Source organism: Aptenodytes forsteri, unplaced genomic scaffold (assembly GCF_000699145.1).
Source record: "Aptenodytes forsteri isolate BGI_AS27 unplaced genomic scaffold, ASM69914v1 Scaffold267, whole genome shotgun sequence".
Lineage (NCBI taxonomy): Eukaryota > Metazoa > Chordata > Aves > Sphenisciformes > Spheniscidae > Aptenodytes > Aptenodytes forsteri.
This window is the reverse complement of record NW_008794173.1, coordinates 1664718-1691902: the sequence shown is the minus strand read 5'-3', so window position 1 is coordinate 1691902 and position 27185 is coordinate 1664718. Positions and strand designations below refer to the sequence as shown.

Here is a 27185-nt window from a genome sequence, read left to right as displayed (position 1 = left end):
TTTACTTGCTCCCAAAGAGGAGAGCTTTCCAAGCCCATCCCCAGAGCTTTCCAAGCCCCATCCTTGTGAAGGATGAAGGAGACGAGGGGAGCAGGACCCTGGAAACACCAACCTTTCCCAACCAGCAACATTTTATTAACAAATACCCCCAAACCTTTTCTAACGTTACTTTGCAATATAAGCAAATGCTGTCGCTGCTGCAGAGGCGGCAACTTGATCATTACAGGCAGGGAAGGTGACGGGCAGTCTCGGATGGTGAAATCAAACCAGCGAGCGTTATAGCATTGCCAGCTTCTGCAGGCTTGTCAGAAGTTTCATACTCACTGGTTTTCTGAAAGCCCCAGCTCTTGAAGTTACTTGAGTATGGGAAATCTTGGTTTCCACTTGAAAAAAAAACCAAAGTGCCTCTCCAGTTCTCCTGGCAATGGTGAAAGATGAAAAACAAAAATGTTCCACATGAACTCCACAAGCTGAGAAAGGAGAAGGCTAACGAAAAGCAGACAAGACTCACGGTCCCCCAGGCAGTCTCCTGAGCTGTGAGGATAGGACTCACTTTTGAGCCTGGAACTGGCAATGCCACTGCTAAGTCCTGCTCCATCTGTGAAAGAGTTAACAGGGGGCACCTGGAAATTTTCTGTGCAGAGACAGGCTTAGGGAAGGACCTATGCATCACATTGCCTGTGTCATGGGGCTGGACCTAACCTGCACTCCTGTTCAGGTTTCATGTAGCTTGTTGGCACGACTCAAACCCAGAGTTCACCTGGACGCATCCAGCTGCCACCCAGCAAGAAATAAGGGGATGTTCACCCAAAAAGCCTGGCAAACACCCTGAGGTGAGGAACCATGGGGACAGACGTGCAGGTAAAACCGCATCGATGCAGGTAACACAGGCACCAGTGAACTTGCTGACCCATGGTGGCTGCTGGGACCTCTCCAGAGAGGGCAGCAGGGATGCTGCCAGCACGCAGGGGCACACCTCTTCCTCTTCCTCCTCCTTCTCCTCTCTGCACACACAATCCCATGCCCCTTTGCTCTGGCTTTGCATGGGAAACCTTCAGCCTGTTCCTACAACCTCCACCAGCACCGCAGAGAGAAGCTCGGGGGCCTGTATGACCAGCCTGCTGAAATGCAGACTTGTGCCCGAGCGCCTGTCCCTTGGGCGGGGGGGTGGGTGTGTTTTCTGTTAAATAAATAAATAATGATGCTTCAAGCAGAGACGGTGAGAACGGAAATAAGCAGGAATGCAGAAAGGTCAGTCACTGACAAGCCCGCTGGGCCGGCGTGCGGCAGCCAGCCCGGCTCTCGGCCCCGTGCCTGCCAGCAGCGCTCCCTCTGCAGAGCGCTTCTATTCAAGGTTGAATAAAAGATTTATATCTTGATGATCTAGTTTCTGCTGAACTTTAACTGAACACCGGGGTGCCTTTAAAGATACAGCCTTACATCTTTCACTGGGGGTTTGGTAGTTTTTTAGAGGCACTGAGCCATGAAGGGAAAGGCTCCCCCCTTGATCCCTTTTCCTGCCTGTCCCTCGTCCCGCTGCGCGCCATCCCGGCTGCTGGCACCTCGCATACCAATGCAGTTATGCACTGTCTGCTGTGGTCCTCCTGCAAGCGGAGGCACCGGGATCCTGGTGTGCAGTCAGCTCCCTCTTCCCGTCACAGTTGCAGCTTCCTCTGCTTCAACAGACGAACTGACTAAAGCCACTGACGGAAGCTGGCTAACCGCAAGTGCTGGGTTTCGGGTTAGCTCTTTTCTAGGTAAAGTTGGAAAAGTCCCTCTTGTAAAGCAAGTATCATTAAATCTCAGACACGGGGGTGATGCTGACCGTCCACGATTGGAAATTTGAAAAAGAGGAAGCGGTGCTGCATGATGCAGATGCAATTCATTCTGAGAAGCACCCGCTCCTCCCTGCTTCTGCCGAAGAGTTTATTCTAAGAAAGGTTTCTGAGGCAACCTCAGCATGAGCTGTGCCAAGAGATGCATTAGCTCCGCTCCTCGGGCAGGAGGTGGCCGCAGGGACCGGGGCTTGTCCTCGCCTCCGGCACCACCGTGCCGCTGGCCACCCAAAGGAAGTCACCGCTCCTCTTCTGGGTCTCCATTTATTCAGCTGCCCCTGTGCCTAATATTTATGGGGTGCTGAAGGGCTAATTCAATGCTTTTCAAAATAAATCCCTATAGCCTGCCATTGGAAAGCTGCCCAGCAGCCGTCATTTAGTAGGGGAAGACAGCAGCAGCAAATTTCAGTTTCTGTCTTGTGTCATTAAAAATCATACCCATACAGCTACTGAACAGCTTTGTGAAGCACTTTGAAAATTAATTTTTTTGTTTGCTTGTGGCGAGATGAAACTCCTCTTGGTTCTTTCTTGTGCTTCCTGGAAAAAGCCCCATGTCAGGTTCTCTCTTTCTACTGCAAAGGGCTCACCATCACTTCTTCCACACCAAGCTGCACTTCTCCCCTCTCCATGAAGAATGGCACTCAACAGTGCCCCCCCTATACACCAAGAGCATTTTCAAACCCTCACATCCACCATGTCTTTAAACAGGAGACTGAAGATATAAGGCTAATGATACAAAAATCTCCTTTTTCACTGTTTCCATAGATTAAATACCTAAGCGGCTTTTGCACTGGCGTGGAGCAGGGAATCTGGAAGACAGACACCATTTCCAAAGGGGGAAGACGACCGCATCCCTATATAAAATGATCCCCCCTGTACATCCCAGTGACAGTTCTGCTGTGGGTAACCCACCTGAGCCTAGCATTGTGTTTACCAGCGGTGAAGGTACCCCACCAAGTAACACCCAGCTTGATGCGACTGAGGCGGACGGCCCCAGTGGGAATCCCTGAAGGCGATCTCCTTACTCTTGCAGAAAGGACAGTGCCACCTCTCCGCAGCAACCTACTTCTGGCTGTTTGGATCTACATTTTAAATAGGACATGTTACACCACGATCAGCTGGGCAGGACAAAACAATTAAGCATGCAAAGGCTGAAGAAACAGCTGCTGGTGGCGATGGCTTACAGTCACCCACCTACTCTTGCACAACGCATCCGGCATGGCCCGGGCAGCCCGGCGCGCCCCGCGGCACAGGGTCATGGGCTCCCTGCCACTGCCAGGCTGGAGGAGGCGGCAGCGATGACTCAGGGGACGGCCACCTCGCCCCAGCCCCGGGCCACCTCCTCAGCACACACAGGCCCACGGGGCTTTTTCGTGCTGGCCAGCATTGCAGACTGAGCGGTTTATTTTCCCCAGCGTGTCACCCTCGATGGTTTCCAGTTGGAAACCTTCCCCCTCCCTCCCAGGCATGCTCTGGCAGTGTCCCAGCAGCAAGGACACGGCACCCACCCTGCAAGCTGCTTTGGGATCCACCCGTATCCCAACACATTATGCAAACAAACCATTACACAGAATTGGGCTGAAGCCTTTGCTTCTGTTTTCACCCGCCCAGGCCTTTTTCCTGCCACATGCTTGGCCAAAGTGAAACCCTTAACTCATTAGTGGGGATGCTAACCCGATACTCCCAGCACAGCTGCCTGCCCAGGTGGTTTATCAGGGAAAACCAAGAACTCAGCCACGTAAGGTTAATGCCAGCAACAGGAGTTTTTTTTCTACAGCATGCTGCAGGGCACGCCAGCTTGCATACCCTCTGGAGGGAAGAGCATACTAACGCTGTGTGGGGAAGATGAGGCTGACCAACCATTTCTCCCCACGCAGCTTCTGGTTTGCACCTTAATGCCAATTTAAAGGGTGGAACAAGTTGCTTCGCTATCTAAATGCAAAGCTCCGGACCCATGCCTATGACACAGTGTTTCCAGCAGCCAAGGGCCTTCTGCCAAACACACCTCTCGGCTCTTCTATGCCTCTGCTATTATTTGTTGTTTAACCCTGTAATTATATTGGCTAACTCTGGTAAAGCATCTCAAGATGCAGCTTGTTGGGAAGATACCACCAAATTAAGCACTACCAGCTCCAGTTCAGATCCTGACCTCCTCAGTCCTCCTCCTCTCCCGGCTTGCACCCAGCGTCATTGCAACCGGGAGCCCTGAAACCCCAGTTTCTTCATCTATAATCAAGCAACTGCATACAAGTTATTTGTACAGGCTGCTCTCTTCGGCGTCTGCAATTGGGTTGGTAAGCACTGATATGACAAATCTTTTCTATTCCATTTTGCCCCAAAGTACAGGATTTCCAAGTATGAATTACACACGAATGTACCTAAGTTCCTAATACTCTCTCAGACTGTAATTTCAGCTACATACACGTCTTTCACCAATGCTGGAATCATTAAGCCCCTTTTGAAATGCTTTGGGTTTGAAGCATCGTGGCCTACCACTTGCTATTCCTACAGGTGCTGCACTTCAAATCCAGTCTTTGCCATCTCCAACCAAATTATATTCGATCTAGAGCCTGGGGACACAGTCACCCTTCAAAGCCATCATCATGTGAGCCTCGTGCAGACTGTGAATCACACACTTCTGCTGAGTTTCAGAGCACAGCAACAATCGTGGCTGGGTGTTTAACTCCTTAGGAGAGGTTTCAAGTTGAACTTGCACTTCTGGAAGCATGTAATTTTAAAAGCCTGACATTGATGAAACCTTGCCTTTGCTTACTAGGAGGCTACGTCTTGGCAGAAGTTACAGGCTACGCTGGACACTCAAAACAGTAATAAGAAATACTTTCCAATTAGGGTATGGCACATAGCTCAGACAAAAAGAAAAGCCCAATAGTATATTTAAATCTCCGGTTTTGTAGGCAGAGGTTAATTAGGGCACAAAAGGAAATCTTTAGCCTTCATTTCCATTCCAAATTCCTTTAAGGATGTCTGCACCATCACTCATATTTATAAATGGTTCATTTTCAAATGACAACACAATCCAGTTGAAGATTCAGGACTCAACGCTCTCAATCTGGACATGTGAGCTTGGGCAATCCCTTACACCTCTCTACCTTGCTTTTGTAAGAAAAGTTAATGACGTATCCTGCTTGGTGCAACGCTAGATTAAAAAAAAGTGTGGAAATTACAAGAGCTAGTTAGGAAGCTTTGTGCTAAAAACATTTCCAAACAAGCCTGTATTTTTTAATATGCACATCTGCGTGCATAAAATCACTCACAGCCATGTGGCTCTTACCCACACTGATCAAATGTTGATGTGAAGGTGTATAGGCAAATCCCCATGTTAGGGTGTGCAAGAGTTGTGTATGCAAATATTTGTCCATGCAAGTGACAGCACCCCGCAGCTGCATGCACAGCGGCTCATGAATGCACACAAAACCAAAGTGTATACGTGGTTTTCTATGTATTGAGCTTCAGAGTAAGAATTTTTACATATTATAAATGCCTGCAAACAGCTGTTTGTAGCAGACCTTTGCCAAGACTCAAGTGACAGCTGTACTGCCGGGGCTGCTGCTAGCGAGGCTGCCACAGTAACTGCAGGCAAACGCAGAATACTTAAGAAGAAATTCTCAAGGCAGAATGGGTAGATAAGACATTTAAATGAACTAATCTGTAGGGAGTTGCTCCGAGTTCACATTAGTCATTTGGGTGGGGATGTCAATGTCTGGCCAACACGATAAGTGGATCCCCCCCCACCTCCTACACACATGGTATTATTCAGACATCACCTGATCTTCCCCGGTGACTACAAAGCCACACAGCAGCTGAACCGTATGCCTTTGTTCCTGGGAAACACAGGAAGCACTGGACTACCAGCACTGCAGCACCATTAGCATACTTTCCAGATAAACACTTCTCAAAAGACATCGATCCATCTTGAAGCCTCACTATCTTAAGTGCACATCTGCAGTGATTTAGCCAGATGAACAGAAGCTAGGTCATCAGGAGGGCTTTATAAACACCAAGAATTAAAGACCATCTTTACCACTAGATGTGGTAATCCTACAGTACAGTCTGTGCTATTAAATAGATACTAGGAGGTGGCTCAAGAATGCATTTCGAAGATGAGCTGCTTCATGCCAAGCTTCTGTTTGCCATCTCCTGAAATCCATGAGGTTATCAACCTCGCCAGTGTTGGTAAGGACTTCAGGACAGCGGATGATTCACCGCAGCAGCTCGGGCGTGTACGCAAACTCAGCTTCTACATCAAACAGAACCAGCAATCCCATTTCCCCCGTTGCATTGCTCTAGCAATTCCCAGCTAAGATTCTTAAGATATCCCAAGTTTTACATCATGTATCACAGCAGGCACATGCTCACCTTACTGATGAAAGTGAATGTTATCCCTATTTACAGGGGGAAAAGCTGGCAATGAGTTCCAGGCCTCCTATCAAAAGTCTGGACTCGTAGCTACAAGACCACTGCAGCCTGGCTTCCCACGCGGCGGCACACAAACACACCGGGCTCCGCAAACACGGGGGACTTGAACAAAAACAATCCAAGTTTGCAAGCACCAACAGACCCATATTTGTATCAGAAAAACATTATGGAAGGTATAGTTACAAATCAGTACTAAAACACAGTAGATGAGATTTTATTTTGTCAGATCACTGTTTTTTAATATTTGTTTTGATCAGGCTTACAGTGTTCAAAATACTTTTAAACCTTAAACTGTTTCCAAGTTGAACTGTTGACTTCTTTCTGCATGCTGTGTTTTAACTTAATGAGCTTCTATCCATGAAGAAATATAAAATTCACTGAAGAACTGTAGTTAATTCATTGATTTTTCAAGGCTACAATTTCTTTTTATGCTGGGTCAGATTCATCTTGCGGGCTACAAGATGAATTCTATGGGCAAGATTCAGCTCTGCCATCTCCAGTATAGCGGATAGCCTCAAAATTACCTTTCTACACACATTTTTAGACAAGAAAACATCAAAATTCAAGATCACTCTTAAAGCTTCTGAATATTCACTAACCAGCATAAGTGAAATTGTCCAGGATTCTTCTGATACCATAGTGCTTAAAATATCTTTAAAGCACTGTACAAGCAACACTGGATGCAACTCACAAGCTGATGGTGAATATAATTTTAGTGTCCTAAATTCGTGGGGTTTGGGGGGTGTTTTTTGTTTTGGTTTTTTTTTTTTTTTAAATGTTCTGTGGTGTTGGAATAACCCACAAATCCTAAATGGCAGAGGCAATTTTCAAAAAAAAATCCTTTTTTTTTTTTTTTTTACTATTGTCTAAAGGCAGAAATCCAAGAGTTTTCTAAAGATATTCTGTTGGGAGTCAGAGCAAACGTGAAGTGTATTTGAGGTGTATTCTGTCATCACAGTATGATTTGGAGCACATTATGCTTCCTACCCTCAACTACTAAAAATGGGTATAAATTGCAGCTGAACAATGGTACCGCATAACAGCCCATGGAAAAGACATGCCCATCTTTGTCATTATCAAAGATGTTAGAGTGCCACCTTCAGTCTGAAAATGTGGGGAGAAAATCCCTTTTAAATCTAACCATAACGTAAGTAGGTTTTCCAGGAGAATCTGGTAGCTGCAGACATTAAGCAACCAGAGGTTCCCATTTGCCCTCTGTGCAAATACAAAATAAACCATCACCTCCAACAGGTGAATCTCAATCTTTGGAACCACTGACATATTTAAAGCTTTCCTTTTGCCTGTCCTAGATTCATGGGACGAAGACAGAAGGCTTGAGTAAAAGCTGAACCACGCCCCAAGTTACTCCTACATACACCTTAGGCAGAAAAAAGGATTTCTGACTCTTACAGAAGCATTTAAAACAAGTCTGGTAGAGAAATATATTCATCATGTTTTACATTCAGATTTTCTAGGGTAGAAAAGAATGTTTTTAACGTTAAAGGACGATGGAAAGAAATTGCTTCTGAGTTTCAGAGTAAGCTTTGCCAGATCAGTCCTAAGGAATAGACGAATGCAAAATGCTGCTGAGAACTACCATGTCAGGGCAGCGGCAGCCCGAGCTGCTCCGGTCACGCCTGTGCCGGGTCGTGGCAGACCGCTGATGTGCAAAGCAAATTTACTTGCTATTCCACGGCTCGTACGGTTACACCACGCTTCCAACAGCATTGCGGCGAGACCCTGCTGTTAGTTCTCAATTGAAAACTGGCTCATGAAATGCAAAAACCCACCAACTACAAGACATACTCCAAACCTCTACCTAGAGCATATAGTTACATAAAATTACATCTGCATGAGACACTTGGTCTATGCATAATTTATCCATATTCCCATTCAACACATAGTAATTACCCTTTGCTGACACTACTATGAATGGGAATTCTGGTAAAAGTTCTTCAGTTTTTGTGTTTATTGCAAACATATTCAGCGGCTGGTTTTTGGTTCTTACCTAATTTGAACTGTTAATCTGAAATAATAATTTGTTAATAAATTGTTCATTAATTGAATCCTTTTCTTTTTTTAAAACTAGTTTTAACACAACACAAAATCATCTTTTACAAGCAGAAACATTTTAAAGAGTAGAGCGCTTCCCCCTGAAGTAGTGCTTGCTGCCATGGGATAAATAAAGGGCGCAATATAATCAGTCAGACTAGAAAGCAGCAGTGATGTACTTAGTTATCTTGCCGTGTTAATCCTCTATCAGGTGACTGCTCACAAGATTTCTTTAAGCCCTCATTACAGAGGCAGAAATTCAGAACTAGGACATACACTTTAGTGACCCCGAAGTAACATGTTTAACCTCTAAGAGATCTTGGTGGGATTTACATGCTGACCAGGCCACGACAAATTGCCCGCTCAAAGGTAGGTTGTACCTCTGTAGCAAAAAAGCTAGATACAAATAAGAAAAGTATTCTGCTATTTATTTGTCTGAAGGCAAATAAAGAACTAACTAACTGAAATTTTACAAATCAGAAACAGCTTTTGCTAACCATCCGAAGACACACAGATTAGTAATTGGGGTTTAGAGTTTAACTCTAGGAGCTCTGAACCTGCAGCTTGGCAGAGAGGAGGCTTGTAATTCTCTCATTAAAAGGCCTTACAATTGAGTAGATACTGATTTTAATTTTTTACAAAAATAAGCTAAAATCATATGACAACAAATCCTATAAGTCAGTTTAAGATATTTATACTGGTCTGTGTAACTGTTTGTATAACAGTGTAACTGTTATACTTCAGACACTTCCACCAGCTTGAAAATATTCTCCCTTAAACATTAGTTTTCAAAACAGAATAGCTTCTCTTCACCTGATTTAAAACCATGGAGACTACCTAGCTGTCACTGCTCACTGCCACCTACTTTGGCATACACGCAGGAGCGCTTTAGAGGCTGAGAAGCTGCAGGTATGCAGATGCAAATCGCGGTGTGACTGCGGTGCTGCAGCACATGTCGGCTCCCACGAGTGCCTCTGCCTGTACCATCCATTTGCAGCATGCTGCAACGTGCTGCCATCAACGCAATGTCTTTTATCGAGTTATCTCGCCAAGAATATCTTAAGTGTATTATCTTTAGAACATGCTTCTAAAAGGAAAGGCATTGGCTTAAGCCTATTATTGTAGAAAAAGTCTTACTCCAAGTTTTTGCTTACAAAATAAATAAAATACAGAGCACTATATTTACCAAATATGCCAGTAGGATGGTCTAATCTAGGGGGAAAAAAAAAAAGGCAAAACTCCAAACTCACCTTGATCATTTCTGCCACGTAACTTTCTGGTCCTGTATATTCTGTTGAATCTTTTACTTTCACTAACACAATAAAGCACAAATAATGCCACATATTGTGCTCTTCTTTAATGTGCTCTTCAAATGTGACTGTCTTGTTATCAAACTTATCTCTTTCCAAACCTACAAGAGTGACACATATATAAGCCTTAGTATTTACGAACGGGTACTAAGAAAATGAGCTGTAACAACAAAACTTGTTTCTACAGTCTGCTGTACTTAAGTCACAATCATTCTTAAATGAATGAAACACTGAATAACAGGGATAAACTCTCTAACAAATGGCCACAATGTAGTGAGAAGAGAAAAGAAGGCATAACAAGTACTGCTCACCCTTATTAAACATAAACCAGAAAACTTTTGGTTAAGAAAATGCAATCAGTTTGTTGGATTTCATAACTCATCTCCTATTTTTAGGCAAAATGATACCAAATGCAACATTTGCTTTGCGGCAAAATTCCAAAGGTTCCTTCTGCCAGTCTGTGTGTTACATGACCATCTCATTGAACCGCACTGGCCTCAAAGGCTTGGCAGCTTAATTCCCAATCTACTGACGGCAAAAACTTTCACAGGCACTACTCAACACTCTGCACCCTTGGAAAAACGACTGTTTATAAAAATCTCTCCCATTCCAATAGGAAACTATTCTTTGAAGCACAGGAGAAACAGAAACTAAGGATTTGAGGAAAAAGCGGTATACGGAGCATACATTCCCCATCTCTTCCTGCTGCCAAGCTCCTATGCACGCGGTACCTGAGAATATCAACTAGCTGAGGAATGCAAGGTACGAACAGCCAGCGATTCAAGACTCCTGTTTCCTGCTAGTTTGTAGCTACCTCTGACTTTGACAGAGTAACCCCTTACTCTTAAGTGTGTTTCTACACTTACCACAAATAAAGCAAGTTGTTTTTAAAATTTCTTCTTTCTTCTGTTTTTCACTCCTTAAATCAGCAAAAGTGTCAATGATCACACCAAAAATCAGGTTAAGGACAATAATGATGACCATGAAGAAGAATAACAGATCATATATCACTCTAGCAGCAAAGAGAGGTTCCTGCAAGATACATATTTTAATAATTAACAACTCAAATACATGCACATCTAACCCTTACCATGCCTTTCTCAGTTCAGCAGAGTACGCTGCCCCACAACCCCCCCTTAGAGTCTCCATTTCTGATGCTCTCCAATGATAACTTACAACTCAAAACATTAAGTGAAACTAGAATGCAAGATTACTGAAAGAAAAGCCGAATTAGTCAGCTACCGGTATGCAATCTCTACAGAGTTGCTTTCTGCTTACTGTGTCCAAGTCTGTCCTCTCTCACACACTGAAATTTGTTATCTCCTCACCCCCACGCTGCAAGCCCATCCAAAATTATATCCTTGTATTAATCTGTTTATATATCAATACAGTATCAGTGTTGACCATAAAGGCTTTCACTGGAATTTAATAGTATTCATCTCATTTATGCTAACAACCATGTACGTGGACATTAAGTTGGACTTCCTGGTACCCATTTCGTATTTATTGCAGGCCTGAATACCGAATACCTAATCCCCATTTTCAGAATCATCCTGCCAGTTGGGTCCCAAACTTTTATTAAGAATTATGTAACTTTTAAACCACTGTAAGCTGAAAATAAGGCTAAATATTAGAAAACACTTTGAAATTGCAGACAATACAGAAAAGTATTCACTCTGACCAAGACTTCTCCTTTGCCCCCTAATGCGGTTTTGGGGAGTGACCAGAGGGAAGACAGCCTGAGACTCCAATGGGCACAAACAGCTAAAGCAGCAGCTATATGGGCAGCTTTGGGTATTATGAAAAATTCCTGCTGCTTTGACTGGTCCTCGCTCTCTGATGATGGCTCCAAACAACATCCTTCCTTCCTTCCCACAGTCCTAGCTCCAACCCTTCTTGGTCCCTGTCCTCTCATCCATTCCCTGTTTTCTCATTCTGTCCCTGTCCTCTCATCCATTCCCTGTTTTACACATCTTACCTTTCCCTAGGGATGCTCTCCACAGAAACTCATGCCACTAGCATGGTATCAGCTACCACTGCATTTTCGTTCTGCAACCTCATGTTACTCTTTCACTAGCTTGTACTTATCTTACTTCTTCAGATCCTGAACTCTCAAAGCACAGACTGTTGGCTACACCATTTCTGTTCTTTTGGGCCCCATTCTGGACAGCCCTCAAGCTAAAAAAGCCCTAAAAAAGGATGGGTAGAAGCTTGTTTGAACTGGCTGCTGTTTAATCTGATCCTACAGAGATTTAACTATATTACACAGAGAGAAAGTGTGGTCCCTTCTAGTTGCGATGTATCCTACATCTGTTTAAAGGCAGTGTATACACATTTTCCCCAGCAGAACTAGATCCCCAGCCCTACATGGTTATCACTCTTCCGCCCCCATTCAGTGATAATTTACCTCTTTGGATGGTTTCCTGAGCACATCACCTACTCCACCCCCACTCCTGAGCCCATGACTCAGTACAGTAACAATGCACATCAGTAACGTCTCGCACGTATGCTCTTTATTCTCTTCCTCCATTTCTTCAGCAATCAGTTCTGTTAACACAGCAAGCAAAGACACGTTTCAAAGGCAAGAAGATCAGTTTTAAATAATTCTCTCCATTCTTTGCTGGTTATGCTTTCTCTCCCCTTTGCAAAAACTGCCAGATTTCCAGCCAGCGTTGCAAAGCTCCTTAGCTCTTGCAAAGAGCCGACCGTCGGAGCAGGTCTCCGCTCTGGCTCCAGCCTGCCCTCCTCTCCCCACCAGCAGAGTTTTCTTTTGTGCTTGAACTGCTGTCTTTGACTTGGTTAAATATCTCTTTCCATTTCTGTTAGCATGCATAGCTCAGATCACCAGATGCCTGTTTATACAGAATCATAGCTTTTTGACAGCTCAGAGGACAAAGTGTTGCCTCTTACACTCTCCCTTGGTGCCTAACAGATTGCACAGCCTTTGGGCTGCACTCAAAATGGCAACTTCGACTTGTATTTTTCAAATGGCTAAAATATCACTGCTTATGGAAACAGCATTTTACTAAAAAAGTAACATACTTTTTTTGACCCTCTCTTCATTTGGCTGAAGCCTCCAACTTCACTGTTTCAGTTGCAGAACTTCTAGAATTAATTACCTAATCTCATATACTCTCCCTGTACCGATTAAAGTCTCATGACTTTCATTTCATCATAAAAATGCTCATGAGCGGATCCCACCTTCCCACAGACAGCCTTAGAAAGGCCCCGTGCCATCCAGAAATAGCCAAAACCCAAGGTGGCAGAGAAATGGCCAAAGATTTGGGCATCATTAATATCCCTGGCCACATAAGACCCTGATATCAGGTTGATTATTTATGATATAAAAACATCTCTGGAGTTTTCCTTTCTGCAGTCAGAGTGTATTAAGACAAAGCAGCACACTCCTACTAGAGCAGAATAAAGCAGCTATTCTTGTATCAATGTTGAATCTTAGTTTGTCAAAGAGGACACTTGAGCAAAACAGAGCCATCTCCTCTTGCGAGCATGGGCTCGTGGCCATTATCGACCTTTGAAACATTTGACCATATAAGAGCTCCACTTCTAAGAGAAACAGTGATGTTCTGTCTGGCTCTCACAGCCAGCATCATAAATCTCCAAGAAGTAAATTACATTTTCTAGAAAACAAAACTGAAATATTTCAGTACGCAATCTGAGGCTGGCGATTATGCTACGAGTAATATCTCACATGCACTTCTTTGATCTCAAAAGCCCCCAAACCTACCCTGTCTACTTAATCCATTGAGTACTTCCTGCCATGATATTAAAAAGTTTCCTTAGTTAGCTAAATAGAATAATGCTGTCAATAAACGATGTTCTGCTCCATATTTCACAAGGTATTATCCTCTGAGATCACATTTAATAGCCTAATGTTTTAAAATAATAAACTTTGCAAAGAGGCAAACTGCATCACTTCCTTATAAATTAAACAATATGACTTGTATCAAAGTACGGTTTAGTTCTAAGTTTCTCTAGTTTAATCACTTCATGTAACAAATGTCATTTATGCTGTTGGCCTAAATTAATCCTTTTTCAAGTTAGATAGTCTCATGATAGCCTTGTTCCCAAATTTATTACATAGGATTTTTAAGAAATTATTATTTTTTTCATTTAAGGTGCTTAACTAGAAAAGGTGTGAAAACTCAGGGTGCGAGTTATGAATTCAACAGCAGATACTTACGGTCTGAAGGAATGATTGAAGAACAGTTTTCACTGCTACCTGCTTTGCATACATCTGAATAGAGAAACTCTCCAGTCATGGTCTCACCTGGTTCTGTGCGATCTAAAAACAGAAGGTGATGAATCAAATGGATAGTTTAACGTTTTGTATGTTTTGCAAGATTACTTCTCAGATGTTAAAGTACCCCATCATATTAATTGTGCAATTACTAGGCAGATTTAGAATAGTATATTATCCTAGAGTTTAGAAGGGCTTTCCAATTTACATATTCATTGATTTTAAATTCAAACATAAAATTCTTCTTATTTCTATGAATTAAAGACCAAAGTTGCGCATTTATTTTGCATCAGCTCCAAAGTTGAGAGAGTAATTGAAATTGTTCTGAAAATACTATGTTCTAGTGCACAGTGAATTCTCAAGGTGCCTTGAAAATGTGCCTCGCAAGAATCAAAACAAACCTACTGCCACACAGTAATGTGTCTTTGGCATTTCTCCAGCCACATGGAAACATGAAATAACAGGGTCAGTGAGGTTTGGGTCTCTCACAGGGCTGGCAGTAAAATTAGAAAAAATAGTGGGAATGTCAAATAATACTTGTCTGAATAGCTCAAGTGTCAGAGGGGGAAAAAAAAAAAAAAGACAGAACAAGACAAACCCCAAACCTCTCCTCTAACAAATTTAATTTCTGTGCTTCCTCCCCACTGAGTTAGTTGCTTGATGCTGCAGGGTGGAAAAAACCCCAACTTTTAACTTAAAATAACCAATCTGAGGTCAGCACAGAGAAGTCAGCTATGGAGTTTAAACTGTAGCAAGTATTTGAGGGAGGTTAACACAGTCTATAAAAACTATGAACAAACCAGAGTTAGAGAGATAAACCTCTACTTCACAGAGCATCTCTTTGATGCCCTTTGATGCCCTTTGTTTATACTCAGTTTGTTATTTCAGATAAAATATTAATTTGTTATGTTGAAACTAAACCGCACCATTAAAGGCCAATATAAGCATTTACTATCTGGCAAACCGAGGCAGAACTGAATTCTCCCAGTGCAGAGCCTTCTCCACGATGGCCTACCTAAAGTCTGTTTGTAATTAAACTGGGGGAGGGAGTAGGTGTAGCTGAATTAGATAATCTCAACTGTTTTAGCAAACAGTGAGGGGAGAGATCTCAACTGTGTGCAGAAGAGCCCAAGTGCTATCTCCAGGGGTTCCTCCTCCCCATCCCTCTTTGTGCTGCAGCAGATTGCAGCGTTTTGTAAAAATACTGGGGTATCTGTTTGCCCCAGTCAGTTTGTTTTTTTTAAAATTTTATTTTCTATTTAAATAGCGTCCCTTTTAAGAAACAAATTGTCAAACTGGTGAGGTAATCATTATGTCTTGCAAAAGGTGGAAGACACTCAGCATGCCCCAGGGAACAAAAGCCCATTACTTTCTTCAACACAAACCGTCGAAATGAGTTGCCGGTACCAACCTGGCAGTAACGTTTCGTTAGGGAGCTTGTCTACTTCCAGGATAAAGTCATCTTTGAAGAAGAGGTACCCCACTATGGAGAACAGGTAGACCAAGATGAGAGCGAGAACAGCAGTCAGGATGATGGAACGCCCATTGCGAGTGACGCTCTTGATGACGTTCAGCAAGGTCTCTTCTCGGTACACCAAGTCAAAGAGCTGGAGGACAACAAACAAAAGCAAAGGCTGTTTCTCACATGTACTACCAATACCACTGGTGGCATGCTACGTGTTGCATAACCCGGGGCAGCATGTTAACAATACCAATCTGATGTTTTAAAGAGCATTTAAAGCACTTTTTTTTTCTGCCTTTTTACAGTTATCTGAAATTTAACATACTAGCGAAGAAAAATATAGCAGGAGGCAAGGGAGATGGGGTCCCTCACCCCCACCGTACCAGTCTCGTGCTATCCACTTTGAAACATGAAGAATAGAGGCAGCTGTACCCTCCTCTTCATCTGAGCTTCACGAACTCCAGTCCTGAGCAGCAGCTCGGGAAGAAGTCCCTACCTGGTGTGAGGGCAGGTATTCTTGCTTAAGTGCTAGATGTACAATGTGTGCTTTAAACATAAAGCTGCTAACACATACTGTTGTATCAATCTCAAAATAGCTCATTTCAAAATGCAATTAGCTATTCCCTTTAAGTCTTAGTTTATTGAGTGTATAATTAAACGAGCAGTATTTGTGCCCAAATTCTTTGTTTAAATTTCTTTACATGTTTCCTTCATTTTTCACTCCTCTGGGTCTATGACAATTCACCAGCACAGCCCACACAGGTTGCTGGCTATGCTGGTTGACAGCGAGAGGACAGGTATTTGTTAAATTGGACCTACATGAAAACAGAAAATAACCCATTCAGTTACCAGAGGATGTAGTAAGCATCAAACAAAGGGACAAAAATAGTGTGTTGTGAATGGGATTTAAGGTTTGCTTTAAAAGTGACACATTTTCTCCACCAACACTAGATATATACTCCTTCAGTGCTTATTCTTATAAGTATCGTGCTGTGCAAGATGAATTCCACCCCAAAACAGAAGAGACACGTATGCCAGGCATCCGTGTCAGTCATGTGAGGTCTGGAGTCTAGCTACAGCTAAGGAGACACTCCAAATTAACCAACTACTCAAAAAGCATGGACACTATGTTATAGTTACTGACAGTAACAGAGTAAACCATCTTAAAGACTGCGTGCCTCTTACTCATAGCATGGTAACTCCAAAAGTGCCTACTGTTCAGCTAACATTTCTATGGCTAGATTTTTCAATGATTTTTTTTCCCCCCTCATGTAAGAGCTTATATGACCTTAAGAAGGCTTAAACCTTCACCAGGTATTGATATTACTTGTAATTGTAAATTGTTTTATCTTGGAAGTCAGAGCAGGGTCACAAGCAATACATGTAATCTAGAAAACCTGTACCTTAGAAGTCGAGAACAGGAGTAACAGAGAGAAATGCTAAAAACCTTCATTGCAACTGCATACACATTTACTGTAACGAGCAATTTTAACTAAATTTAACTTTAAGCACATCTTGTATAATATACTTGAGAAGAATAAAAAGGTCTCCGCTTGTCCATACAAACCAGGAAGAAGAGCTGTGGCAGGAGTCCCGTAGCCTCCCACCGTAACTTCTCCCAAGCAAAATCTCCAGCGTGCGGTTCTCAAAAGAGTGCCTGTACAACAGTTTCCCAGTAGTAAAACAGAAAGCAAGTGGTGTATGACACATCTAGATATGCCCGAGGTGGGACTTAGCAAACACATAGACAGAAAAACATTCTGAGGGCAAAGTGAATACCTACCAACAAACTATAAAAGAATTCATGTACGAAGAGCCCCAGAGCGCAAATCAGAAGGTACAGCAGGTGATAAAGAAACTCTACATCCATGATCATTGCCTTGTATCCTCTAGTGAAGGTTCCACAGTTACCCACAAAACTCATCAGAAAAATGATTTTATTACAAACCTAGGGAAAAATTAATCACAAATTAGTTACAACACGTGGCTTTCAGGAAATAAAGGCAATTTTTCAAAGCTTGGAGATAACTTGGCTCTATGATGATACCAACAACCGTGCTGAATTGTCTGTTACACGACAGCATTTTACACATCAGTCAAAACCTGCTTTCTGTTGCGTTTTCTGCACAGCTGAGACAGTGAGCCAAAACTAAAACTGCACGTCTAATAAAACAGGTGCACTGACTCCTGTCTCCAGCTTGTTGTCGAAGGGCATCAAGACTAAGATGTAAAGAAGAAAGTAAAAACACTCCCTGGTGTGAGAGGTAAACCTTCCTAAAAAAAACCCCACCCTGTTCTAAGCATGGCACTTTCTGCAGTCAAGCAACTCTCTAGCCTACAGCATCCCTTACGTTTCCAAAACACCCCCTATTGCTTGCTAAGAAGCAAGTGCTCCAGATTCCCTCAGCAATTCACTCTCGATCATGCACCCAAGTAATCCTCCTGTGTAGCACCAGCCATCAACACCAGAAGGAAAGTTGCCTTCAATTTACCTGGAACCAGTGAAATGCTACAATTACCAACAATAACAACCCTCACAATGCAACTCTGACTCAGTGACGTATTTTGAAGACAAGGAGTGCTATTAAATGATGCACTTGAAAGCTGGGCACTTCGTAATAAACACAAGGACTTTGAGAAGACGCGTCTTTGCACAGCTCCTGCTGACTCAGAGAGAAACACTTTGGGCTTACTTGCCACAAGAGACCACAAGTATCCGGGTTTGAGCGTTAATGAAGTTCTCTGGTGGCTCAGCTTTCATGCTCAGTCCACACATTACTGTAGCAAAACTGCTTAGTGTCAGCTTTTGGCTGGCAGGTAGACTGCAGACAGACATTTGGGAAACGCATTGTTTAGTGAATCTTACACAACCCCGAAAATACTGTAGCTTAGTCACTGAAGGGGAGACAGGTTTGAGCGAATAACTGTGTACTTTAGGGTCACAGAGACTTCTCTGCATTTATAGCTGGGGTGGGAGCTGTTTCTAGACTGTGGCAAAACTGAGCAAAACCTTAGAGGTCTCCAGCCTGGGGAACCAGGATTAAATGAACAGCAGCAAAGCACTTCTGCTAGAAACAGTCCAAAGAAGGAACTACTCCTCCACCAGTTCCACTACAATGTCCCAGGCTATTTTTGCCTGACATGTTCACGAGCAGGTAAGAAACCCTTATATAAGATGCAAGAGAACTTCAAAAAAGCCCACTCGATACTTACGTTGAATGCACCCAGAAGAAATAAAGTAGGTTGTAAACCAACTGAAAATATTAGTCGTAATATTGTAGAAGCGATTAAGGCTCGGATGCCGTGGGGCTTAGGAAGAGCTATGACGATAGCCAGAGATATCAGCATAGCTGTCCACAGCAAGCCTGACAGGTGGGGCTCCAGCGTACCTAGGGTGAAGAGGAAAAAACAAAACCCATTTCAATACTTTGTATAACCAAAAAAAACCAAACCAAAATAACCAAATAAATGCCATTTTATCTTCTCTTTGGTGGAGTATCATTAAGCCTCATGTTTGGACATTACCGATTTCAAAGCGGTAAGTGGAACATCTGAGCCCAATGCCTTCAGCAGATTTTAATTACAAACTTGTTACTAAAGCATTATGTAAATGATAAGTACCAGTATTATAGAATCCTTCATTTTAGTGTTCACTACTTATGCACCTTGAATGCTGAAAAGGAGAGGCATTTTGCTAATGCGTTCTGTAGAGGCACTGAATGGGTAGGTGAGGACAGACAACATACTCCTCCAGGTCCAGATTCACAGCAGATTCTCTTATTATGCTTTTGGTCAAAAACCTTGTACCAGTTTTTGTCATCTCTTGCTATTTCTGGTTCTATTTAGACTGTCCCATAAGACTGTCTGCTTACATAACATCAGCCCGTGTTGCTAAAAATACACTTCTCTGAAAGAGCCATAAAAAAATACTCCGCCGAAAATACCGTTTACCCTGGGTTTAGGCAGAATATAAAAGACATCTTTTTCTTAAAACTGACATAAAAAAATGCTTTTCTTCAAGCAACTGGTACCTCAACAGACCCCTCGAATTTCACAGCACTCTGAAGCCCTTCTGCAAGAACGTACTCAGAGGACTGCTGCGTCTTACTGGCAAGATATTCACTGAGGGCTTTTTTTCTCCCCCCTGCCCAAACTCAGAAGGCTTAGGAAATATTAGTCTCATCTGACTACCACGAGCAGCCATTTAATTTTGTTCCAAATCACTGTAGATTAATAAAGACAGCAGAGAATAGATGGAAATTAAAACTTAATAAGCGTAAAGTTGAACAGATGTTTCCGCTGTCTGAAGGGAGTTTGGGATCCCAGAGCAACACAGCCACAGCTACTTGAGCTGTCAAACAGCAAAAGGTGCAGAGCTTGAAGCAGAGTCACCTGCGTGGGAATGATAAAGAGCACAGAGAGGGGAGAGAGAAAAAAAATGTGCAGAAGCTCATTTAGGAGTGACTTGGGAATGGCTGTGAGAGGCAGATCCTGAAGGATCCTGCCTGCACCTGCACAGGTGTCTGAACATCCCAGCTATTACAAAGCCATCCACGGCACATGAATATATTTGCTTTCACAAGTTCCAGCAGTTCCCAGCAGGCCTGCAAAAATAACTAGTTAATGAAGTCCTCAACTGTTGCCTGTAACACCCACCTTGGAAAGGCCCGACACTACAGGCTGCTCATCAGCACGAGGAGTGCAATGCCATGACATACAAAGACCTTAGTGGGACCCGGGTCAGGTGAGTACTCGCAGGAAAGAGTGGTGCTCCGGGCTTGTCTCTCCTTCCTAGGGACGGAGAGAGACTGGGAGCAAACCGGGAGCGGTGTCTTTGCCCTTGGCGAATGAAGCTCACCAAGCCAGTGGTCACTTGACATCAGCTGTCTGCTCCCAACCTAACATCAAAGCCTTGCTGTGAGCACATGGAGCCCATTACATGACTGCTGGCAGGAGGAGCGTGTAACCGGGAGGACCCGGTAGGAAGCTCTCCCTCTCTCTGGAATTCTCACCGTTCCAGTACCAAATTCCAGGCATCCAGTTTTGTTTCTGCTCCTCAAGTCAGAAGTTTTACTGCTTCTACTACAGTCAGATGCTAATCAGCTGCTCAGTTCACCATGTCTGAGCAATTCAAGACACTAACAACTTCCCCCAAACAGTCTGTTTTGAAGTCTTTTTTTTTTTTTTTAAGCTAAATATAAAATACACATGTGTTTGTTTATTTTACATTTTTGATTGTAACTAATAGAGGAAGAGATTTTATCAAAATGTTACCTGATAAATAAAGTATTTCAAATATGCAGGGTAGGGCATTGTCAAAATTCCAAAAGTGCCCCCCCCCCCCCCAAGTCTTGCAACTTGTAATCTCAATGAACTCGTCTAATTACCAGCTTTCCTAGCAGCCATAAATACAGACTTCTAAATTTTAACTTGCAATCTTTGAAACTAGAGACAGAAAATTCAGTTGCTCTTCATGATTGTTAAAACCTTTCAACCAACGGCTGGCCAGAACAGGATCCGGGTTGCCCCACGGTCTGCTGTCACAGGGTGCCCTGCAGAGGTACAGCAGCCGAAACCACAGCCTGATGTTGCAGAAGGTAACTGTAACTCTTCCCCCTCTCTCAGGAACACCAGATTTTGGTCTAAAATATCCTGTACCTTCTCACAGGCTTTATCAGGATGCAGAACCTCTAAACGCAAGTTCTCCATGCCCACTGCGACCATAAGCTGCTATCAAACATTACTTGGACAAAACTACAGCTCTCCTCAATCTAAATTAACTGGTGAGCTGCAAAAAGTGTAACAGCGGCTTTTATGCCGCACCCACAGAGCTCAGCTGATAATTTCGTTATGATCAGGCTACTGCTATCTTCGAGCTGCACTGTCTTTGGGTTCTGTAGTTAGCAATGAACTGGAGAAAGATGCAGAGGGAAGTTCAATAGGAAGAGATAAGCATCTAACTGGCCCTGTTGCGTTATGAATCTCAAAGGGAAGTGAAGGCTTGAACATGAATCACCCTCTCCAGGAGGAGGTTTTACTGCTGGGGTCCTTGTTTACTCCAGTTGACACAGACGTGGCAAAGGTATTTCCTAGGTATTTCCTTTACACCAGCTTTGCAAGTGATAAACATGACAGAGGCATTCACAAGAATATTTCTACAGACTTCCTGATTCTTGCTGACATGAATCCACCCCTTGACCTGCCCTGTGGTGCATCTCTTGGGAGAGGCTGGATCTAAGGAAGAGCAGCTGAATCTCATCAGGACTCCACTGGGAGTATTTACTGAATTGGCTCTAAGAACCACCACTGTCGCACAAACCCACTGTTTGGATCAAAAGCGACTTCCGTGAGACCTATTACAGCAAGATTGTGCAATCCCAGATGAACCGCACATGTTAACCCATACTTTATGTTAGAAATGATAGCAAGCCCAGCTGCTACCCGCTGCTGGCAAGGAACCTGAGCAGCAAGGTTCCCCTTGCTTCCGAGCCAGGGGCCATGGCTGGCACGCTCCTCCTTGCTCCCTAGGGCAATCTCTGCTCTAAGTGCTCGCAGGGGTAAGGGACTCCTAGGAGAGACAGTAACAGAGGGGAGATGGGCTCTTTTTCTGCATTTCTAATGGCACGAGGCAGGTCGCTCGGCTCCCGTACGCCTCACCTGCCAGTGCAGGGTAATCTCACTCACCCAACCCCAACACTCAGAGGCCTCCTGAAGTGCTACGTTACCACGGAAGTTTTATGGAAAATGGCATTAATAAAATGCAAGCTCAAGGAAAACCAAAAATTTACATTTCTCATATTTTCAGTTCAATACTTAATTACAGAACTTTAAAAAAAAGTAGAACAGTGAAGTAATTAAAGGTGGATGCCTGTCTTTGATAATTTTTTCCCCTAGGAAAAAGCATGGCTCTACATTTTCCTTACAAATGCCTCAAGAAAAAGCAAGTCAGAGAACAGCACAATTTAAATCAAGGCAATTAATAAAAGCCAATTTCTGTTCTCCTATCCCCACTGAAGTAAACAGGGATGCATAGACACAAGTGGGGGGCAGAATTTGGCTCATTATACCTTATTTGTTCACATATTTTTGTATGTTAAATATTGGTACCTCCTCGAATTCCTTTGAATGGATAGAAAAATGCTACGAGCAGGTTCATAAGGACAGCCAGGTTAAAGGAAATACTGCTCCAGAAGGACATGTTGCGAGCACACCAGTATAGGAAAGGTTGAGCTGCAAAAGAGAAAAAGAATTCTTTTTAATGGAGCATTTAAAAAATAAGAGGTCTATATAAAAAAATTAATCTCCACCAAAACTTAGTTTATTTTCAGTTTGCCCAAAAGCACGGCATCAACAGTAGTAATATTCATGGCTTATTCTGAAGTTTATTTGATTACTCTTTATCTTTGGGGTACTTCCAGTTTCCTAGATAGTACTTTAAGGCAAAGGACTCAAGTTAAAAAGGAACATATTTTCAAACATGATTTAGCAGCAGCATGAGAACGAGTTCAGAAATGCCAGAGGTCAAGGACTTCAGGTTTCCCATATATTTTGTACTCAGAGTCACATAAAGAACAGTTAGGAGGAAGAAAATTTGCACATGTTATCAATGGTGAGATTCAGCCCCATCCCTCCCGGTTATGCTGCTGCTGCTGCCAGCAGCTCACCTACAGAGATACTGCCCGCCCTCAAACTTCCCTTCCGTGGCAGCAAGCCAGAAAAAAAAACACGCAGCGAAGACAGTGCAAGGGTGGACAACTGAGACACAAAATGCAGCGTACCCACATAACAATAAAGCTAAAGTGTTTAGGACTAGTTGCCAAGCCAGTAAGACAACTTTACTTCAAGCTGACAATAGACCAATAAAGCCCCAGAGTAATAACCGAGCTGAAGTTCGGCCGGCCTTCCCTCTGCCCTGTGGGCAAAGGACACAAGCACATCTGCACAGAGCTAAGTGTACAGTTAAACAGCTGCACATTTTAAATTCTTAACACTACATAGAAATACTTTTTAAAAAGACTCCTGATTTTAATAATCTCTGCAGCAAGAATCGAGAGGCACAGAAAGCAGGAGGATTCGTTTTCTGAAGTGGTCGTGGACCAGAAGATGACAAGGACAGCTAAGAAGCTGCCTTACAGTAATTCTCTCTGCATCAAGGCAAAATCCCCCTGATTTTAGCTCCTGCAGGCTTATTGTACAGCAAATTGTGTACTGCTGAAATCTAGAGTGGCAAAAAAAAAGTCTATTAAAAATGCTCTCAAAGAAGGGAAAGAACTAATGTTTTTCCCTGTTGGAAGGAGGTAACGTGTACGGATATCAGAGAGCAAAGGAGAAGCTGCTCATAGTGAAATTTAGGGAAAAGATGAAAATGCAAACTCTGGGGCTGAAAAGAAGAGTAAGTTAAAGTCTGAGCCTCATAGTAGCCACCACCTCTCTTCAGCAAATCACCTCTTCTAGCATCCTAAGCAAAAAAAAAAAGGGGGGGGTTTAAAAGAATTATACAATGCCTCATTATACCGAGTTGAAATGCACATAAAAAGCAAATGTATTGAACAGCTGAATGCAAAGGAAAGGACTACAAAAAGGTACGCCATCACTGTAAGAATACAAGCTTCACTGCACCTAATTAGCCAGGCACACGTTAAGCCTCACTGAAATGTGATGTAGCAACGTTTCGAATATATGAGGCATAGATTTCTGTATTATTTCTGTTCTCAATTTCATTTTTACTAGAAGAATTTGTAAGCAGGTTGAATTCATTTGTATGAAATGGTCATGCGAAGGGTCATTATAAAGTTCAGGTTTTACTTTAAACCTTCATTTCGGGATGGGCACAGACTATCTGCCCTGTGTAGCACTTCTGCCTGGTTTCAGCAGGCTCATTTGAATTCTTAATTAAGACCTTAGGAGATTTATGGTGCTCAGATTATGAGCCAGCACCATGAGCTGAAGGGGGAAGTACACGGGTCTTTCTCAACTTTTTTAAAAAGTCTTTCTCAGGTTTGAATGAACTGTAAGTGGTATCACATGAGCGCAGCACAGAGCACTGCCAGCCGGTCATGTCTCAAAAACACAAACCTGTTATTTAAGATGTGAGAAACAATTGTATAAACGTAGAATACCACTTAGGGGCCAAACAAGACCAGAATGTTAGGAGACAGACTAAGTGATTCCAGTTTCTTAAAGAAAAAAATATTCTCCACTTCTGCAGGTGGATCTTGGTCAATTTGTGGTCTGTTGATAATTACGGATGTCTTCACAGCTTGCCTGGAGATAGCCTCAAAGACAATTTAAGTTACTCAAACAACAAAATCTAACAGAATATATAGATGCTGTCAAAGAAAGTTGCCCATTTGTTTAGGATGTCAAATTCTCCCATATTCTTGTAGAGTTCTTAGAAGTCATTTTAGGAAGCAGCTTTCTGTGAATTTTAATGCTGTCAGAAGTACTAATCCATTGTTCAGTGGAAATAGCTCCGCTCTATTTAGTATTCATACACATGAAAAATATTTCAGTAGAGCTGACGAAGATTCAGGCGGTCTTATCTGTACCTGACTGATAATTTTAAGTAATACGATTACAATTGCTTTTCTCTGTTAAAAGATTTATTAATGTTATATACATACACACACACCCCCCTCCCAACAATCAGAAGCAAATATTGAGTTTCTGTTATCAAATGTGCAACACATCATCAGCTCTAGTGTGAACTGTGCATATGCATCCTAAAAACAAACTGGAAAGAGTCCAGGCTCTTCTTGGAGGTGCACAGTGAAAGGGCAAAATGCAATCATCAGAGGTTGCAACAAGGGAAATAATTTTATAAAAAATAATTTTCGCAATGAGAAAAGTCAAGAGGTCCCTTCTCACCTAATTTTTTCCTATGATACGCAACGCCGACCGAGTACCAGCAAGGTCTCTGTCAGGGGGAAAACCTTTGCTAAGCACGCTGGTCTGGATTGCCTGGCACTGCAGGCAGGTTTCGGTAGCTGACAGCAGCACGCAGCTGTACAGAAGTCCACTCTGACATTTGCTCTAGGAGGCGGTTCTGGACCAGTCTGCGCTCTTGCGCTAATAACTGGAGTTTAGCTGATTCAAGCATGGGGAACAACAGCGGTATCAGATGGCAGACATTGACTTGAGCAGGAAATAACTGCTCTCTCTCTCACATTTCAGAGGGTCATTGTTGGTAAATTCTAACCACTCATCACTGCCCACTGAAACCGAGCCTCATGTGCAACGTTTCTCCTTTAGCAAAACAAGATGTTTAGGGTTTTTTTTTAATAATTTTAAGCAAATGAGTTCGAAAGTTTACCGGGGGAAGTGGTGACACCGTATGAATTAAAATAGAATTTTGAAAGTTTTCCTAGTTGCCAGTGGGAACTTCAGAGGGAAAAGCAGTGCTTGAAAATGCTTGTTTTCAGATATTTCAGCATCACAAGGCTGGAAGGGACTTAGTTGGCATGTCTGCCAGTCTATTCCTTGCCCAAAGGAAGAGTGAATTCTACTTTTACCATTACTGGAAAATGCATGTTTAACATGTTCTTAAACACCTCCACTGCTGGGGATGCTGTAAGTCCATGCTGCATTACCCAGCCTTACTCCTCCTTGCGATGCAAGGGAACTGCTTTGTGTATCCAGGGCAGGGAAGGAGAACAGACCACTGCTTTCTTCAGCTGTGCCCTCTCCATTTCTCCCTGCGACCAAATGCCTTCTTGTTTAAGCTAAGCCTCCACAGATTTGTTCCTTCCTGTTGGATCTTAAAAAAGACGACCTGTGATCCTTCTTACCACTCTCCCCTGGATCCCCTCCAGTTGGTCCATATTGCTCTTGCATTAAGCTTGACTTCATTACAACATGTTGCCATCGTGCAGAGGAGCAGACTCTTTCAAACAATTATCAAGGTTGCTGCCACACTGGGGAACCATCTGCTACCGAGTCAACGTTTCAAACTCCGAAAACCAGACCTCAGTGCTCTGCTGGTAAAGCTCCACACAACCACACTGGCAACAGCAACCTACCTCGCAATTTCTTTTGCCAGTTCATCTCGTTAAAGAGGTCTTCTGATTTCATGAAGAAGTCATTGATCTTGCTGCCTTGTTCATCCCTCTCCGTGGTATAATATATCCGCAGCTTGGACTCCTTTGTGAGGAACTCACAGATACTGGGCACAGGGAAGACTATTTGCTCCATGGTACGGTCCGACCTGACAATCTGAACGGCAGCCTCATTAGAGTTCTTCCTAGTTATTAAATGCTTTTATTTCTTGGTTTGTCTGCTTCGCCCCCTCCACCTTTCAAACTAACTACATGTAGAAACTTGGACACGTCTTGTAGAACAGCAGCTTGGTAGAGACTTCACTTAATTTACCTTTCAAAGCAGGCCTACATTTAGCTCCAAGACTGATAATTTCTATGCTGTGGTCTTATCCTGGCAATACTTAGCTGGGATTTCCAAGGGGCCCAGTGAATCCCGCACCAAAGCTGTGCTGAATTTCAGAGCAATCTGGTTGCCCAATTCAAGAATCTTAGCAAATTTTAGCCACACATCACACAGGCAAGTGTGAGGAATAAGAGTTACATTTATATTGCTTATTAGAGAGTTTTGTGAACGAGTCTCCATGTTTGTGCAGGTTTTACTTTTAAAAAGCATCTTAGATTGTGCATCAGGCCAAAATGTCATTTTAATACAGAAAGAATGGCAAAAGCTATCGCTAACTTTATGGATTCAGCAATAGTACCGGCCAAAATGTAACAGAAGTGAAGTTACACTTCCTCCTGCCAACAGAGCTCTGCTCAGCTCCATCTTAAAGCCCACACATGACAGCTCAAAAA

At 42.9% G+C, this 27185-nt stretch overlaps 1 protein-coding gene across 1 annotated transcript in view; it reads right to left on the bottom strand.

Moving 5' to 3' along the window:
* The window catches only part of ITPR1 (inositol 1,4,5-trisphosphate receptor type 1), a 167325-nt gene that overhangs the window by 8502 nt on the left and 131638 nt on the right, over positions 1–27185 (bottom strand). Inside the window, exons 46-54 of the mRNA XM_019473245.1 lie at positions 26373–26565; positions 22462–22584; positions 18568–18743; positions 17138–17302; positions 15304–15499; positions 13836–13937; positions 12042–12181; positions 10501–10666; positions 9575–9735 (exon numbers count right to left, since the gene is read on the bottom strand). Coding sequence (XP_019328790.1) covers positions 9575–9735; positions 10501–10666; positions 12042–12181; positions 13836–13937; positions 15304–15499; positions 17138–17302; positions 18568–18743; positions 22462–22584; positions 26373–26565 — 1422 coding nt within the window. The remainder of the gene's footprint in view (positions 1–9574; positions 9736–10500; positions 10667–12041; positions 12182–13835; positions 13938–15303; positions 15500–17137; positions 17303–18567; positions 18744–22461; positions 22585–26372; positions 26566–27185) is intronic.